This window comes from Hirundo rustica, chromosome 5 (genome assembly GCF_015227805.2).
Source record: "Hirundo rustica isolate bHirRus1 chromosome 5, bHirRus1.pri.v3, whole genome shotgun sequence".
In the NCBI taxonomy this organism is placed as follows: domain Eukaryota; kingdom Metazoa; phylum Chordata; class Aves; order Passeriformes; family Hirundinidae; genus Hirundo; species Hirundo rustica.
In genome coordinates, this window is record NC_053454.1 from 32,971,373 (window position 1) to 32,990,494 (window position 19,122).

The 19,122-nt window shown below is 36.9% G+C and overlaps 1 protein-coding gene across 8 annotated transcripts in view; it reads right to left on the minus strand.

Moving 5' to 3' along the window:
* The window catches only part of TENM3 (teneurin transmembrane protein 3), an 844,329-nt gene that overhangs the window by 116,667 nt on the left and 708,540 nt on the right, over nucleotides 1-19,122 (minus strand). For 6 of the 8 annotated variants that reach the window (XM_058420808.1, XM_058420807.1, XM_058420806.1 and 3 more), the window contains one exon: nucleotides 1,219-1,457. In XM_058420808.1, the coding sequence (XP_058276791.1) occupies nucleotides 1,219-1,457 (239 nt within the window). Of the gene's footprint in view, nucleotides 1-1,218; nucleotides 1,458-14,541; nucleotides 14,635-19,122 lie in introns of all 8 variants that reach the window. The other 2 variants (XM_058420803.1, XM_058420802.1) reach the window with 1 other exon arrangement.

Genomic DNA, 19,122 nt, shown 5'->3' on the forward strand with positions numbered 1-19,122 from the left:
GCAGCTGAGGTGGGAAGGGTGCTCAGGGGGCTCAGCTTTGCTGGGTCAGAGGGGAATTTCTGCAGCTACTCAGCAACCCAATTTCTTGCATTGTTCACAGGAGTTTCAACTCAGTAAGAACTACTTCAAAGGCTCTATAGAGCTCATGCTGTCTCTTGCATTGAAATGTAACAAGACTGTTTGAACAACGAGGATGAAGATTTAAGGATCTTAAGGCCCTCTAGGCTCTATTATAAATTAACAGATTTTAAAAAGAGGGAAGGAAAGAGCGATTGCCTCTCTTCTTTCTGTTTTCTTTGCTCCACTCCTCAAGACTCTAAACTTGTGTGCAACCAATAACAAAACCCAGATCATTGTACTTGTATTTCCACAACTGTGGTGACCTAAATTTCTAATTAACAAGTCAGTTAGGTCTTTGAAGACCATTTATGGACTCAGAGATGAAAAAAATCTGTAATCTGGACAAAGATGCAAAGGAAGTTAAATGATCCTGTTCTCTTCCCTTATTAAGGACATTTTCTCAAAGCCAAGCACTGCTCCTAAATGCCTAAAATTCAAACTATATCATATTTATAGTGAACATTTACGAAAATAATTAAGGAGATGAAGAAATTAAGGAAATATTCTAAAATAAAATTTGGAAAATGGAATTTAACAAATAGAGAATAGACAATTAAAATAAACAACCCACAAGAAAGAAAGAAGTCTACATCTTCACTGCATGTTGTCCTTTTGGACAATTATTTTACCTATTTTGCAATCAAACATCTATATTAGACTTTTGCTCCAGCTCTATACACAAACATACATGTATGCAATGATAAAGTAAGTGATAGTTAGCATTCCTAAAGATTGTATTAGCAATATTTCAGCAACATGAGAGGAAAGGAGTTTCAAAGATATGCTGCAAGGTATATTTACATAATGGAATTTTTACAGGCTAAATTTTACACATACTTTTATATGAATTTGACCTCACATAATTGAATTCTAGTTCAAATACTTATTTGAAGTTAATTCACTGACCATCAAGCTACAGAATGCTTGCAAAATATTCAATTTTTCTAATTTTCTTAACAATCATGACTTTTCATTAAATGCTGGTGACTTTTACTGCTACCAAAGACTTCGCTAGTTAAAGGTTAGTATGTCACACTCCATATACAATCCATCAGACACCACTACTCATAGTGACAATTATAAAAAAACGGGACTCACCTATAAAGTAGGACAGCAGTATTGCCAGCAGCACTGAGACCCCTACAGCACAGAGTGCAGTACATTTCCAGCTACAGTATTTCGAAGACTTCTTGAATTTAAAAGCACTTCTGGATAGAGTGTTCCTAGGTAGTGGCCGAGTAGGAGGGGAATAAACAGAGCCGGATGCCATCGTGTACCCTGGTGTTGCAGTACTGAACAGCGGTGTGGTCCCTGTTCCTGTTTTGAATAGGAAATGCCTGTGAAAGAAAGAGCATATGGTAAAGTATAAAAGTAAATACAGCTGGAACACAGGCAATCATAACTCTTTTGTTTGATGTTGTCTATTTTTCAAGTAGCTAACAACATCCAATCTACAAAGGGTCATAGAAGCAATGACTTGTTATGACACTCACACATAAAAAGACACCTTCCCTTTAAGTAAAGACCAAAGCCCCCCAAACATTATTAATACTCTGGTATCCAGACAGGAAACAGAACTACCCAAAATACAGGGTACCAGGGAGGAAATCTCTCACAGTTTATGCAACAAGTAGGGACAGGCTTTCTGCTGCTGTTTATTTGTGTTGGCTTCTGCAACAGACTACAGGGAACTCCATTAAAAAGTCAATAGTGAGCAATGTGACTGCAGCCCACACTACTTATCACAGCTTTCCTAGGTTAAGTACAAAGAAAACAGCAATCTCTCAGTTACAAACTTTTGGCAACTTTTCCAAAAATAGTCAGTTAAAAACTGTACTCAGTTCACTAACTCACATCTACTTGCATATAATCCTGCCAAAAAAAGATCTGATTACAGGTACAAGCACTAGTTACCCCAAGAAGAAGTACTCTAAAGAAATATATTTACTAAGTGTTCAAGAAGACCAACAACCAGCAACAGATATGAAAACAAAGTCAAAGTTAAGACATGTTGCAGTTTATTTTTTCAAATAAAATCTCCAAAGGAAATATCACTCCCTGAGCTTCTATATGGTAGAATCCTTTAATTTCAGTTCATGCAATCATAATTACTTTGTAAGAGCCTCTAAACATGGCATATTCTACCTGGAGTTTTTCTCCAGACGCAGACGCACAAGTCTATGAACAACAAAACCTCATCCAAAGAAAGGTCTTTGCACCAGAGGTTTCCCACCAATTTGTTACATTGTCAACTCTGTAGCATAAGGCTTGCCCACATCTAATTAAGCCTGGCAAAATGAATATATTATATGTAAAACTGGTAAGAAAGCATACTGTGGAGACTTTGAACTTACCAGAGCACAGCTAAATAGCACCAGAAAGGCGTTTGGGTTTTCTCATAGCTAAGAGATGCTCATGAATTGCTGATGCCCACTTACCCTGCCGGGGGTAAGTGCATGCCCATGCTGTATTTGCCTCCTGCCTGTCACTTATACAGCACAGCTCAGATGATCCAGCACCAACTGAGCCAGCTGTGCAGGGGAAAAGCCTTTCTAGACATACCACGTGGCACTGTAACTGCTTCTTAGCTGATGGGACTTTGATTCTCTGGGACACATGCTCAGATTCTGGGATAGTAGCGGACCAATTTACACTGTAGAGACACTAGAAATTAATTTGCCCCACTGCAGCCTGAAAAAAATATCAGCAGTTGATAAACAAGAATTGTTTATGGATGATTTTGCTATGGGAGGTTAACAGATGAATAGAACATCTTGGCATAGGCCCTCTACTTGAAAATATTTGCATTACAAACACGATTCCATGAAATATTTTACATAGGTTACTTCATTCTGAACAATATTAAACTTGACAGCAGTGACAACAGAAGGTTATGCACTAGATCTACTGGTGCACAACAGCACATCCCAAATTTTTTTGGCTTCTGAGCTCATAGTATAATACACAATCTCAAATGACAAAGCCCTGGTAGCTTAAACCCCATCTAAGAAGGCATTTCATTAAAAGGTGTGACATTTTCAATGTAGCAAACACCTAAATAGTGACTAGCACTACGTAAAAATGTAAAATGTTTACAAAAGCATTATTTTGATTGTACAGATTCACAGAATCATTTAAAATAATTAAGTCCTGATAAGTGTCTTATCCACTTGACCTTTAGTGCTCTTTCATTCCTGGCTACATATGCTATGTCCAGGTATATTTCAAAAACAGATCCCAAAAAACCCACCAAACACAAAGGTAGCTGTTTCCCTTTCCATGTGCAATGTGTAATGTTTTGGGGGACAGAAGGAAAGCCATACAGTAGATACAACAGTACTCCTCCTATACATCAGCTTCCTGTTAAAAATAAGAAGCTGCCTTTCTCTGGAGGCGCAGGCACTGATCCACTGATCTCTCCTCTGCGGTGCCCAGCGACAGGACCAGAGGGAATGGCCTGATGCTGCGTCAGGGGAGGTTGAGGTTGGATGTTAGGAAAATGTTCTTCACCTAGAGAGTGGTTGGGCACTGGAACAGGCTCCCCAGGGAAGAGGTCACAGCACCACACCTGACAGAGTCTAGCGTGCCCAACACTAGAGTGCCCAACACTTTTGGGCACATGGTGTGACTCCTGGGGATGGTCCTGTGCAGGGCTGGGAGTTTAACTTGATGATCTTGGTTCCTTAAGCTTCCAGTTCAGGTTAATCTGTGATTCTGTGAAATTAAACAGGACTGGTCCAATACTGAGCCATTGGGAACACCACTTGTGACTGGCCACCAGCTGGATGTAACCCCACTCACTATCCTCTGGACCCGGCCATTCAGCCACTTTTCTGCCCAGTGAAGGGGGCACCTGTCCATGGCATGATCAGCCAGTTACTGCAGGAGCATGCTGTGGGAATTCAGCAGAAGGAATTCAGGAATGTGTTGTCACAGCAGCACATGGCACAGCTCCTCACTTTAAGCTATTCTCCTTTACTTTGAATCCCATGAATACAATGCCAGAGTAGTTGTACCATCTGGCTGAACACTGAGAGAAAAATAATGACAGAAAAGTCAGTCTGGCATCTTCATCTTCATGTGGGTTAAGAAAATTTGTTTGGATCTCTCTATTTCTAATGAGTGGAGTTACTAACAAAGTTGACAGAGACTCTCCTGCTACATTAACTCCGAGTGCTAAGTATTTAAAGTGTAATGCTATCAGACTTCCACATCTTGTCTGCCTCACTGAGCCATGCCAAACTGTTCCTATGAGACTCTTAGAAGGATATGTTATCTGACAACAAATCCAGGCAGCTTCCAGATAATGCTGAAATTCTTATGCTCTTGAAATATAATCCATCCGCAAATGATTTTAATTATCTACGTATCTATCTACCTTGTCTTTTCATGCTATGGAACTCAAATAGCTAATTTCTGAAGCCTAAACTGTTTGCACTACTTGACCAGGCACTGACTTACAGGAAATTACGCTATATTTCATCTCATAGGGAGCTTATAGCATCTGCAATAGTGTATCTTCCCTTCAAAATTGATCACATAACATGCACTTGCTAGATCTTCACGTAAGCAGCACTTTAAATATTTTATTAAGCTATCGGGTACAAAACTCCAGTGAATCATGCTAATATTTTACAAGACAAGCCAGTTCTGTATTATTAAATAATTCAATTCAACTTTTAAAGCAAATAATATTCTACTTTTATATTTATTCAATATGTATTTCTGCCAACTTATTCAATAGATGTTGCTATTAAAAAGCAGTCAGCTATTAAGTGGGAATTATTCAGTACCTAACAAATCTAAACTACAAAATACAAAGTTATATCATAAACTAATCTTTGGATGCAAAGACAGCTGGGAAGTACCCTTATTTCACAAATGGTAGGCATTTAACTTAAGCTTCTGCCCTTACAAGAGAAGACAGAAATACAGCACCAAAAACCTCAAAGGTGTCAGCTCAGAAAACAGAAGCATGTGAATAAAAGTAAAATAATCATTTTTAATTTCACTCAGTACACTTTGAGCACCAAGTGCTGGTGTGCACTGGCTGACATGCAGATGGTTTCTTCCTTCTCACACTGGGTTGGGGGGAAAGAGGGTTCACAGCAAATCCGATTTCCTTTGTGCTACCTCTTCCTCTGCGGAAAATAAAACCGAAGCATTCTCTACTAAATTCAGTGAATAGGAAAATAGGAGGGGGGAAAGAAGTGATAAAAAATGCCCATGAGTTTGGCAGAAAGATTAAGTTAACTGAAAACTGCTTCTTTATAGAAATGGAGATAGACTATCAAAATATTCAAGGACAGTAAGACTCAGCCCAGAAGCCCAAGTACTTTTGATATAAGATAGCCAGGTGTCCAGCAACAGAAATGTGATTTAGAATAACTTTCTTCACAAAAGGATCTATGACAAGAACTTTTGACCGCAGTTTAGAAGAAAATGGACACCATGCATCAATGAATGTGCTATTATATAAACATGTCTGGAAAGCCCTAGACAGCCAGAAGCTGAGATATTATATAAATAAACTATCACCAAGCAAAAAGGAATATTACCCATTACTTTATAAATAGACTGATCTCAATTTGAATAGAGTTATTGCACAATTTTAAGCATTCCCGATGCAATTTTTACATTATATACATGAATTTTTTAGCTTATGCTGAAATTGCTTCACCTTGCTAAAGAATATTTTTTCTAATTTTGGGCATCATATATATAGAATGCTTTGCAATACTTGGAAGATATAAAAAACCCCTACCTTATAATTTCAAGAAACTTTTTTGGCAGCATTTTAGTTCTGTTTTAAATTATTTCACGCAGTGCAACCCTGCTAATAGAGTGCTGAATCACAGGGCAAACGTGTCACACCATACTAAAAGTCATACAGGACTTTAACAAAACTCATACTAAATATGGAATTGTAAATAAGGACCTGCAAAATTATACTGAACTTATCAAAGTACATCAGAGCATGTATCATATTTTTTCATCCTGCCAGTGAGACTGAATGGCAGCTATTGTTATTTTGTGCAACATTATTATTTAGTTGACATCTGCTATAACAGAATAAAGGTCAATATTGCTAGATCTTAAGCATACACTAACTAAACACTCCTCATCTTAACGGTTACAATACCAGTGATCCAGAATAAAACAGTATTTAGAATATAAGTGTTTAAAACCCCTAGATCTTTGGATCTTGCGTACCATTGAACACTAACAGCATCTGAAAAACATGGAGGAGTGTAAATCTATAATTTGGTCATGTTTCTGAATAGAGAGATTCCATTATGATAGTAAAAAATATCCTAGTGCTATTGCACTACAGGTTTTCTTGCAGCCCTGTGACCTCCACTGTCTAAATGCAATGTTTGGTCAGTTCCATGATGATCCAGAGAGTGACACATGGCTCTTCAGATCACTCCAGCCCACTGCTGGAAGACAACTGAGCAAGAACAGCTTTACCACTCAGAAGACTGCACTACAGAAGGCATCCAGGGTCAGAAACTATCTCTGGCCTGTACTTCTGATGGAGGTGTCAGTCTAAAAAGCAGTGTAAGGGGTAGGACTCCTGAAAGCACATATGGAACAATGAGAAAATTTATTCCAAAAATGGTGAAGAAAGGGATAGCTTATTTGACAGTGAACAGTTACAAAAGCTGTGTAAAACTGTAACCAAATGAGCAGAAGCAGGAATTACTGCGGTAGGGTAGACCATCAAGAACAACATCCTGTCTGAAAGTGGCCAGTACAAAGAGAGGGAATGAATGCCTTCCAGTCTATTTATTCACTAACAGCTTGCTCTTTCTCTAAACAGTCCAAAACTTATGCTCTCATTGATATCTTGTGGCATTTTATTCTGCAGGCTAAACACGCACTACATCAAAATGTGTTTTCTTCTATCAATTTCAATTTAAATTCAAATGATTATTTCCTTGCTCTTGTATAATGAATATGTCCTGTTTGCCCTGCAGTACACAAAGACAAGTTTTTATAATACTACTGTTTGATTCACTTTATTTTTAAGGTAAAACACACAAAAGCATTAAGAACTAATTGCCTAAAGCAAAATTTAGGCTTTTTATGGGTCAGGCAAAGGCAGCTGTGGAGACGAGGAAAGCTATTTTCAGATACCTGTTGTTCCAGTGCAGAATAAATCAAAACTGACATTTGGAAGTTGACAGAATAGAAAGTGACTAGAAGAGAGGTGAAAGAGGAAAGAAAAAACTATCCTTAAAATTTTTTTATTTTTTTTCTTTTACCTCTAGGTATCAAAATATCCACATATATTTAGATATATCTGGGATGCTCTGAAAATTTCTTTCGTGTAAGCAAAAGCCCACTAATCTGTTTTATTTGACTCATCTGTTGCCCTTGCAATTTGAGAAAAACTCTGGACACAATAGCAATCACCAGCAGAGGAAATCACTGCTGGTTTTTGTTGACTCAAAAGATCACTGTACTTTATTGGACTCTTCCAGCTAAGGCAATACTATTCTTTTCTGTAATCACAAATTAAATATTTTATGAAATGAGCACACCAATTTTCACGTTGTGGAGCACAGGTTAATCTTCCCCCCAAACCAACTCATATCTGCCAGTATCTAACTCTATTAAAAATTATCTATTTGCCTCTAAGGTGTATTGAATCTGTGGACATTATTACATGAATTAACACATTTTTAGGCAAGCCCAGGTAAAATGTCTTATGCATTCTGTTAAGGTCCTCAGTCTGTTAGCCTGCATTCACTGCACGGCACAAGAGGTAATAGCTACACCTTAGACACTTAGAATTAGAAACATATCAACTGCATTCTCCTAGTCTCCAGAGGTGGAAAAAACTTCTATCAAATCCACTTTGAGTGAATGCAAGTTGAAAGAAATGTAAATTTTACTGAATTTATGTTTTGGTGACATACTTCTCTACCAGGACCCAATTCCTCTGCTTAGAATTCAACAGTGCTCCTAATGACCTGGGTCTGATGTTTAATATAATGGTATTGTTGGAATAAAAACCTAGGAATAAAAACTGTAAACTATTCTGTTTTGTAATGAACAAAACTGTGATGACTGCTCACCTGAACTAAAAATAAATCCCCCCAAATGGTCCCAATTCATAATGCACCTATCTGGAGGCAGAAGCAATCAATAATTCTGCTTTTCATAAACATAATGGAACCTTCTACAAAAGTTTGGCAGCACCATGAGGCCTGTGTAAGTAAATAAGACATAACGGCAGCTGAAACTTTATATTTTAATTTTTCTAATGTTTCAAATGGGCAGAACAGACTTTCACACAGAACACAATTCTAAGGTTTGGGAGCTCAACCTCAAATACACCATCACCAACACATGCATAGATAGTGCATGTCTATCTCTGTGCAAAGTTCTAGCAGCTGATTTGCCATTTCCATACAAAGAGATCAATTAATCTTAAGAAACTTAAAGAGAGGATGGATAAATCCAGCTGCAGCTATTTTAGTTTACTCCAACTTCTCTCACTTAAGATTTTGTTTTTGTCTCTCCCTGACTTTCCAGAATGCAAACCAGCTGAATTTTTTCCCCTGGAAGCACGTTATCCTGACTTTTGGTTTGTTTAAAAAACACCTATGACATACATTACCTCTTAGAATGAGGAGAAAACCATTAAATGTATAAAAGACGGTGGTCCAAGATTGTGATCAGTCATAGTACTGCACCTACTGACTGGTGTGCCCTCTCTCTGCTGACAGACCCTATTCATTCCAGATTGAACTGGGTTCTCTGAGAGAGACCATGACCCTCACCTGCCACCTGACATTAGAGAGCTCTGCCTGATCCACTAATGGATAGATCACATCAATAAATATTATTCCTTGCACAGAGCTGAGGAAACAGATAGAAAGAAAAGATTAATCTCTGCCGACTGACATTATAGGAAAGATGTAAAAGAAAACAGAAATTACTGGCTAGGTTTCATGTGAACTCTGGTTCATTGATGCATGAGATAAGCTTTCCCAGCAGGCTCTAGCAGGAATTGGATTTTTGTTTCTCTGTGAACACTTTATGCCTGTCTTCATCTTCTTTTAACATTCTTCTGAGATGAAACCTTGTAGCTGGTTGTGTTTGCCCTTAGCACAGGCTTATGACTGACTTCCACAGAACCATATGGCTGCATTTAACATAACTCCAAGCCAGCACAGAAACTGTTATGCTGTGAATTTGTCTTAGTTTATTTTCTGGATAGAATTGCAATAAAAAAATTTCTTAGGAAGAAATAAAAGTGGATTTCCGCTTCCTTGGAGTCACTGTTAATGCTATCACAATCCTGGAAAAAGCTTCAAGACCACAGCAGACAAAATGATGATCAAAGTTTGGGGGAAGGAAAGAAAGAGAAGCAAGATATTATCCATATGTAAAACCAGAGGAAACATCTGTGGGAAATGGAGATAAGCCTCTTCCACCAGATTATTCAAATGTTTCAGAAAAGCTCTTTACATATGGCAACACTTGCTTGAATTTGGCTGGATTTATACCAAGGACCCGCCTTCTTTGCAAACAGAACACTGACATCCGAGAAAGAACAAAAGTCCTACTGGGGCTAAAGTGTCTTCCTTACTGCTTGTGTGTCCTTTCACATCTGCCTCCTGCAGGCTACAGCTCCACTACTAGCTGCAGGAGAAAGAATGGAGAAGCCAGGCATAGCAACTTGCATCTGAAGCTTCAAAGAGCAATTCAGACAAGACAGTCTCCCAATCTGCTGTGAAAAGTCACCAGGACATGATGACTTGAAGGACTGAATGCTGACAAAAGCCCTGAACTTTCTCTGGTGCATTAGAGCACATCTTCCTCCTCATCACCCCTACCCTCTTGGTAGTACAAGAAAGAATATAGTGCTACAGGATGCAGAGGGCACCTGTTATTCTCTTACTTGTTTCTCCAAATTCAGATTTGGGCTGCTAGTTCTGGACCCCAGAGAAGGAGGAGTTAATTGTTGCATATCTAGGATCAAAAGAACCAGAATAATCAGATAGCTCTGCCAAGCCTGCTCCTTTGTGCTCCTCTTTGCTATGCTGCACTCTGTGAAGATGAACAAGGGGAACAAAAAAAGCTAAGCCACACTTCGCAAAAATGAGCAAGGGTCCAGTGCAAAGAATGCCTCATGCTGGGTGAACCAGGAAAGAAATATGGCTCAGTTGTAGCTACTCATACTGCTCACTGCAGAACAGTCCCATTATCTACTTTCCAGATGAGACTGAAACTAGAACTATGTATTGCTGAAAAAATATCAGGTAGTTCTGTTGCCTTACAGGCTTCCTCTGGGTCTCTCAGAGGACTAGGACTTACACAGACTTCCACCTAGGTTACAGTAAGTGACTTTGCTCTTGATATTGTTGGTGATGTTCACTTCTGAAGAAGGCAGCAGCTGGGAGTGAACTTGGTTGCCCTTTACTGCACTTTCTTATACTGAATTCAGTATTTCTGATGCAATATTCCTGCTATTACAGTTCTCCTCTCTCCAAAGGAAGGGAGAGCAGAGGAAAGCATCTGAATTTTGCAGTGACAACCTGAAATGCTTATGTGAGCAGTAAGGATTTATACTACACTTCCTTATCTTCTCTGACCTTCTGGAATAATATCCCTGCCAAGACAGAGACAGGAAAAGTTGCCTCTGAGATGAGGCACTCTAACCTTAACCAGTTCCTATCTTAAATATTGAATAAGTTACACTTTCCAAGCAGAAAATCAAAGGAATGTAGAGCACAGTTACTCTCTCCAATCTTTTTACTACCTTTGCTGTCTTTATAAAGTTGAAAGAGAACAATTGCTCTAAATTTCTCAAAAGGTACATGGAGAGTATTTCAAAAAGAAATACAGTTTAAGAGGGACCTGGAGCTGCATTATGTACCCAAGGATTAATTCAGAAGTTGGAATAAAGATTGAAATTTTGTCTGGACTGACTGAGCCACTGGATATTTTAAACAAAAATAAAACCAGAAGGAATTTAAAGAGGTGAAGTATTATTCTGCCAGTGATGAGAGGATCTGATTCTGCCTCAGGCTGCAAGCAGGCTGAAGATTCCATCATAATGGAACTGTGAGCATTAGCTCAATTGTTGATGTCCATAGCTGTGTTTCTCTCACAATTTGGAGTCTAAGGTAACTCGTGATGAACTCTGTGCTGCCAGTTCTATGGTATAAGCAGTCACCCACACATCCAGAGTCTGCCACTACAGCACCAGCACTGTCACAACCTCTGAGTTACAGCCACTGTGATCAGCTTGGCAACTGTGCACAGACGTGTGATGTGACAGTCATTCCTATTTCCCAGCCATTGTTCCTTGGTAAGAACTCGAATACTGTGCATGCACAGTCTCTCCTGTGCGACATGCCAAGTTTCATAGCACTGAGAGACCACCACTCACAGATTCACAAAGGGAGAGAATTACATCTTGTGCCCAGAGGAGGGTGATGCTTTATCTTTTATGGTACTCACTTCCACATGCCTTTTTGCAGCTGGTCTTCTCTTCATGCAGTCAGCATTATCAGAGATGCTGAGTGCAGGCACTATACAGTCATCCAGGTCTTTGTTTTGCCATAACACTTGGTATTATTTCCTCACCTGTTTGAATGTGACAGAAAGAATCTATAGAATCTGTTAAAATTCCCTTCTGGTTCAACTTGACCTGCACTTACTGGGATGGCAAGCTCAGCCGCAGCCAAGCAACTGCAGAAAGAAGCTAGCTTTTAATTTTGCTGGTTTCTTGTGCTAGCTTCATGATTTTTTATTTTTTTTTTTTTGTTTGTTTGTTTTTTAACTAAAGTGCTAACTTGTGATTTTATATAAGAAAGCTTGAAGAAACTTTAGAAATCATACTGAAAACTTTCTCATCTGCATAGGCCATCACAGATAGAAAATCTTTGGTTTGATTATTTCTGGCTTCTGTCACTAGCAGAGCATATTCCAGTAACCAAGGTTTCTCCCCATGTTGAATCAGTCCTATAGGTGATGAGGTGCATACAATTCAAAAGGATTTCACAAATAATCACAAGCAGTAAAGGACAAGAAATTATCTCGGTTTTCATCCTAGTTATTCAGCCTCTAGTCCTCTAGTATTTCAACCTTGCTTAACCAATCAGTCTCAGTTCCTCCATCTACCCATTTGGACACCCACTCCTACCCCTTTGGTACGCAGCCTCTTTCAGTTTTCTCCTCTACCACTATTAAGTTTAATACAGCATGCCCTAAATTCAGCTCTCTCCCTGAACTCTCTCCCCAACAGATGACAAAAATCCCAAACCAATCTCCTCGCAAAGAATTCCTACTTAAATACAACAGGAAGTTTTCTAACCCTAGAAAAATATGAAATTTTCAGAAAAGGAGGGGACAATAGAAAACAGAAAATACAGAATATAGAAAAATATATAAATAGAAAATACTAACAAGCTTTATCTATAAGTAATATAAATACAGTCATTTGCTGATAGTGAATCTTATATATTTTCAGATGTTGACATCTAGGTAACTTGGGGACTAAGACTATCAGGTTAGCTAAAAGGAAATCAGACTTCTTACTTCAAACTAAGCTGATTTCTCAACAGGTACACTAATAGATGTTTTGTACTAGTAGTGTTTGTACACTAATAGACACAATAGAGAAAAGAATAAAGCCAAGAATACATACTCCTAAAATACACTGAGAATTCCAGCTGTCTTATGGTAATTAATGCACTGTGAAGACATCTCTCGAAGCTATAAACAACTATTCTTTCGGTCTAGGCCTATGAAATATTAGAATTTCTATGTAAAATGTCTGTTTCTATAATCATTCTTAACACTAAAATTGTCAAATTCATTAGATTAATATTCTCTCTGTAAACCATACAAATGAAGAAATAGTATATAACAATGTAAAACATGCATGACATGAAAACAAAGAAACAAATATATAATGATTCTAGCTGTGGCACAGTATGGTAGTGACATTGATAAACTAAATTTTCATGCTGATAGCATGTTATAGTCTCAAATCTATTATGCTTTGGAACTGATACATAATTATCTCTGGACAACTTTCACACCAGGAGATGATCCCTGCTAGCATAATTTTAAAAATGAAGGGATTTCAAACAAGATAAATTTCATTCTATTGTTACCTGAATTAGTTTCAACTAACAGGAATTTCATACAACATACTCCATTTACTAAAATACTTATATTTTTTGATCCTACTACAAACATACAAAGCATAAACCAGGCACAGTTCTATTAACTCTACTACAGCATTTATGCATCTGAACCAGTATTGTATGGTAATTGTTCTACAGGGAACAATAATATTTGGCTTTGTTCTGTTTTAATACAGTATGCTTACATTTTCACTTTGAAGAATATATATTGGGATCTTCTGGCAAATATCTGCAATATCTTTGAGTTTGCTGATAATGATTGACTAATTGAATTTAACATACCATTCTCTTCCTGCTGTTGATTTTAATTTGTGGCTAAGTGAAAGCTTAAGAGTTTTTGGGAGAAGCAGATCAATGTACTGTATCAATATATATTACAGATTAATTAGTAGGCAACTGCAAATCACCTTGTTTAATCAAATAGCACATTGTCCCTTTTACTAAGTTAGGAGTTACCATTTAAAAAACAGAATTTGGACATAAAAATCTGATTTTTAGTGGAGTATAAACAAACTAACAAAAAAAGATAAATTTACGGTTAACAATCCAGAAATGGTACTGCTTTTTCAGTTTTTTTTTCCCTGTGTGTGTGTGTATCAGAAACAAATGATACTGATTTGGTATAAGAATGCCAAAAAATAGTTCAAAAATGAGACACAGATTATTGACAAAATCAAGTAGATATGGAACAACTGTAAAATAGAAATTTTACTTAAACAAATGGAAATATTAATTTATATGGAAGTCTCAGTTTACAGTTACATATTTATCAGCAGTTACAATCTCAAACTAGCTGTTAAAAATATTAGAGATTAGGTATGTAACTCTTGTTAACTTCGATTGTTCATTCTTTATGCTATATTAATATATGTCATAATATTTCTAAAAGAAATACTTGCCAAGTAGTAAATACATTACAAACTAGGGATCAGATCTGGCAAATGTGTAATTATGCAAGTAGTTTGCAACAGCCTGCAGAATTGTACCACAGAGAATTAATACATTGTCAATTGCATTCTTAATGTCTTAAGTCAAAGCAAGCAAGAATTGGCAGTCAAAGTTTACCACTTTGTATCTACTAGGAGTCAGTATGACAAATTATTTAGACTAATTTTTAAAAAATCAGACATAATGATGAGTAAGTTTGTTCCAGATGTTTTCCTATTGCAATATATATATTTTTAAAATCACACTTTGTCTTCTGTGTCAATAGTTAGCATCATGCAAACACTTAAGAGTCACATACCCATAACTGCTATCGTGATATGTTGGAGAAAACACATCCATCTCTATAAGGTTGTCATGACCATTTGCAAGGACTGCTTGACTTTCTAATTCTCTATACATAAAGATACAAAAAAATGAAATTAGAGGCGCAATTTCAAATTAAGAACAGGATGATCCCACAAAAAAGAATGTACTAATTCTGCTGCAAAACTTTGTGCAAAACTGAATGTGGGATTTATCTGCCTTCCATGCTGTCCTCTGAAGACACAGTGTTAAAAGGCTACCTTTAGGTGGTCATTACTGTTTGGCAATCCCTTATTTATGTGCAAGTCCTTGAATAAAATTCCTGACTGCTGCCTGTGGCAAGGCAGGCTTAAGGACTGAGCAGCGCATAGTGGGGGATGCTGTTTACTTGATGAGGCTGGACCAGAGAAGAAGTAAAAAAACTGAACTGAGACTATTAAAAGACTCACAGCCAGCTGTGGCACAGCCAGCCAGCAAGAAAAATATGCAGAGGGCTGGCTACCAGAGTGAACGGGCATCTTATGTTCGGCAGATGCCAATGCACAACAGCAGGAGAGACGAAGGAAGCATCAGAGTCTTTGGTTCTGTCAGGGAATAGTGCAGAAATGAGAGGGACAAATGAAGTAAGCCACCATTATTTTGTTTAGAACTGCCTATTTGTTTTGTCCTATCTAAACCAGGGAATGATTGACATGGGGAAAAAATACTTGGGTCCATTTTTGCTTTAATGACTGTGTACCTCTGAAAACGGAAATGATAAAATCAAGGAATAATGTGCAAATGCTACTGAATTCTGGTCTACTGGTGCTTGCCTAAGAGCCATGGGACAAAATACACAGCATGATGAAATTCCAAGTACTTATGGTGACAGCAAGGGATATTAGAGCAGGAAAGACGTCAGAGAGATCAAGTAAAAATCTGAAGTAAGACACTATTGACATGAAAGAAAGCTTATAAGCATATTGGCGTGGTGTTTTAGGATTCAAACAGACGCTCAGTGAGAACCCGACAGTAAGAGAACATCAAAAGAAAACAGAACTTTTTTGACTTTAGTCTTTGAAAAAAATACTTAATTTCTAATGTGTGTATATAATGATCCTATAATTATGGCATGTCACTTTTCCAAATGCATTCCTGCTGTCAGCAATCTAAGCAGAGTCCTGTTTCTTCAACTCGCAGATCAGTGATGTGACACACCCACAGTGATAAATAGGGTCTTCAGAAGAACAGGACTTAAACTCCATTCCCAATTTCTGCATTTATTTTGCACCATTCGCCTTCTCAATAGAAGTAACATCACTAATCAAGTCCAAGTGTGAAAACCTGGAAGACTTACAGATCAGAACAGTTTTGAATTTGATTAAACCAGGCACTGTTTTAGTGGGTGGAATGTGTAAAGTAGCTGGTTTGAGCAGACTTTAGCCTCCAGCAACACTGTGCTTTTGCAGACAATCAATCAGCGTCTACACAAATTGATTTAAAACTTCCCTGGAAACTATCAACACCCTTTCCACACCTTAATCAATATTGAAGGCAGTTGGAACATTGGCAGTCCACCCCAATAATGACATATATGTATGTTCCTCACACTTTAGGAGTTTCTAAAGTCACCATATTCTAAAATAGACTTTGAATCAAGTTTACAGAACAGTTTTGAAGTAACACATTCAAGGAAATACTTTGTCTATACTATTTCTGTGCTATTCCAATACTTTAATTAAATCCTTCAAAATGTTAAAATATTTCCCAGCCATCAAGTATTTTTTCAACCAATATCTTCTTTTTTTCTTGGCAAAATAAGTAGCTAAGTAGCCGACTACAGCAATATTCCTACATCTCTACTTTTAATACTAAGTGGTAAGAGAAGACTAAGCAGTATCTGTATAAACAATGTTTATGTTAGTTTCTTGGCTAGTTGTTATAAAAAATTCACAGTCCATCAAACAAAATGCAGCCATCTTTCAAACAAGGTATTTTTTGCAGCAAACCTAGAAAGAAAAAGCAAAGCTCTTCTCTGATTCACTGGCACATTAGCATAGATTCTGAATAAAGTTACATAATATTCTCAGAGATTTATTCCTTGAATGGAATATGTAGATTTCCCCTTACCAACAAATTGATCTTTTACATTCAATGACTAAAATTAATGAAATACTTCCCAGGAAATGCACTAAGAGATGCTACCAGCTTATTTTTATCTACAAATTTATGAGTTCTAACATACTTTTCCTCTGTGCATCTCTAACATTCATAATTTATTGTGCATTAGAAAAATTCTGCACATTCAAATATTTAACAGAGAGAGCATTTAAAGTGATTTACTATGTATTTTTAAATATCAGTAATTTAGATCCTACTAGAACTCAAAACCATGAGAATGTAACTACTGATATTGGTGCTCAAGAAATCATTACTAAAACTATTAGGTTAATAAAACCTTAAAGCTCAATGATAATAAAAAACTACTAATATTTAATTACTAAATCATCTTTTATCATATTCAGACACCTGACATGTAATGATATATTTGCATGACTTTGGCTATTCAACCAGTAATTCAGAGAACAAAATTGAAAGATTTTTGACTTCTTCAGATGTTCATACTATTCTCTAGTGCTGCCTCCTCCAGCTGATCTATTTGCTCTATAAATGAACCTAACTTGCAGCAGTCTAGGGAGCAGTCAAATAGTAAAGATCATTAAATGTTCAATGAAAGGTCCTGCAGTCTGCAGGAAACCCACAGGAAATATTCTTCTACCATCTTGGGTTTTTTTGTTACAAAATTTGTAGATTTTACTGAGCCCAAAGAGAGGGAAGACAATTTCTGCCTCTGCTTGGTAAACTCATTGTCATTTAAAGACAGCATCAAAGCTGAAAGAAGAATTGACATAATTAAATTCATTCAAGTTACAATTTTAGGTCCTCATAAACATTTAAGCAAAGAGTCTTTTTTTTTATTTTAAAAAATGTAAATTGGAGTTTCTGTTGGACATCATTGATCTGTAACCTTAGTTCATCTTTTTAGCCAGTAAGAGCAACGCTTCACACAAATGCGTGAATTCTTTTTAAGGGTACTTTGCAGAGAGCTAAACTGCAGTATATTCTATTAAAAACACAATTCAATCCAATATTATGGAATATATATCTTTTGAAAACACTTTCACTACTACTGCAGAGCGATAGGGACTAAAACCTCCTCCAGGCTTTGCAAATAACGTCCCTCTCTCCTCCTGCACATACACAAACCCAGCCAATTCACTGCCCAGCTATACATGAAAGCAAACTCTATGTCATTTTTATGCCACCTATCATCAATAACAGCCTACAGAGCTAGAGAGATACTTGTGTATATATGTTGACATTCACATTCTCTACCTCTAAACAGCTGTCACCTAAGTCAAATAAAAAAAAAAAAAAAGAGGGAAGAAAAAACCAAAAAACAACAATAAGCATAAACTAAAATATTGCCAAAGAGGAAATAATTTTTTTTTAGTTAAAGAAAAGGATTAAGGAAGAGACCTATCACAAAGTCATAAATATAGTTGATACTGAGCCTGAAAATCACACTCAGTAGGGAACCTTAACCAGAAGAAGAAAAAATGAATGATAAATAACATGGGTTCTACATCTCCAGAGTTCCAACCAAGTACGACCATTAGAAAAACCACAGTAGTAGGACTCTCAGTTTTTACATTAAATTTTTACATTTTACCTCATTCACAAATGTTCACAACAAGAATACTCAAAATACCCTTAGCTTTTCACCAGAAATATTCAAAAGATGAAAAAAAAAAATACTTTACTCTGCAAAAAATACTTAAGGTTGGAAGTGGCATTCTCTTTCAAGTAGCCCTACACCTTTATAAAGACAATAAAGATGTATATAGCAATAGAAGCAAACATCAAAGACCTTACCCATCTACTTCAGATTAACTAGTATCAGGAAAACATCAAGCACCTTTTTCCCCACTATGAACTTATTTGTTCTATAAGAAAATTCTTCCTTAAAGTACTACACTGTTTGAATATGATGGTGAAATCTCTTCAGTGGAATGCTGTTCCAAAGTGCTTATGTCTCATAAACAGCACAGAAGAGTCCAAGAAAACTAAGAAAAGGAATAGCCGTTCCAAACTGTCTAACAGATGAGTTGCCTGAAGAATCTATGCAGCAAAAACTACTTAAAAGAGAACCTTAAGGTCATGTATGTTTTAAATTAGTCAAAATCACCTTTACTTCACTATAAAACATAAAGGGATTAAACGAATAAACTGAAGGGATTTAATAAACATTTTCAAGAATTACTGCCAATTTCAATACAGTAATAAATACTCAGTTTAATGACTAAATTGGAATACTATGGCTTTCCTTAAAAAGAAAAAAATTAGGGCTGATTGAATGTTACATGAGTACTAATTAATCACTGTAGGTAAAATCAGCTCTGTGACAGTGAGTCCTATCAATTCCTTTATAGATCATTCTGCATCTAAAAAAGCTAGTGTCACCCTTCATCTTAGCTGCTTCTTTCATAGAGCCAGTTATCAATGACAAATTTATCATTACACCGGAACTGAGTTC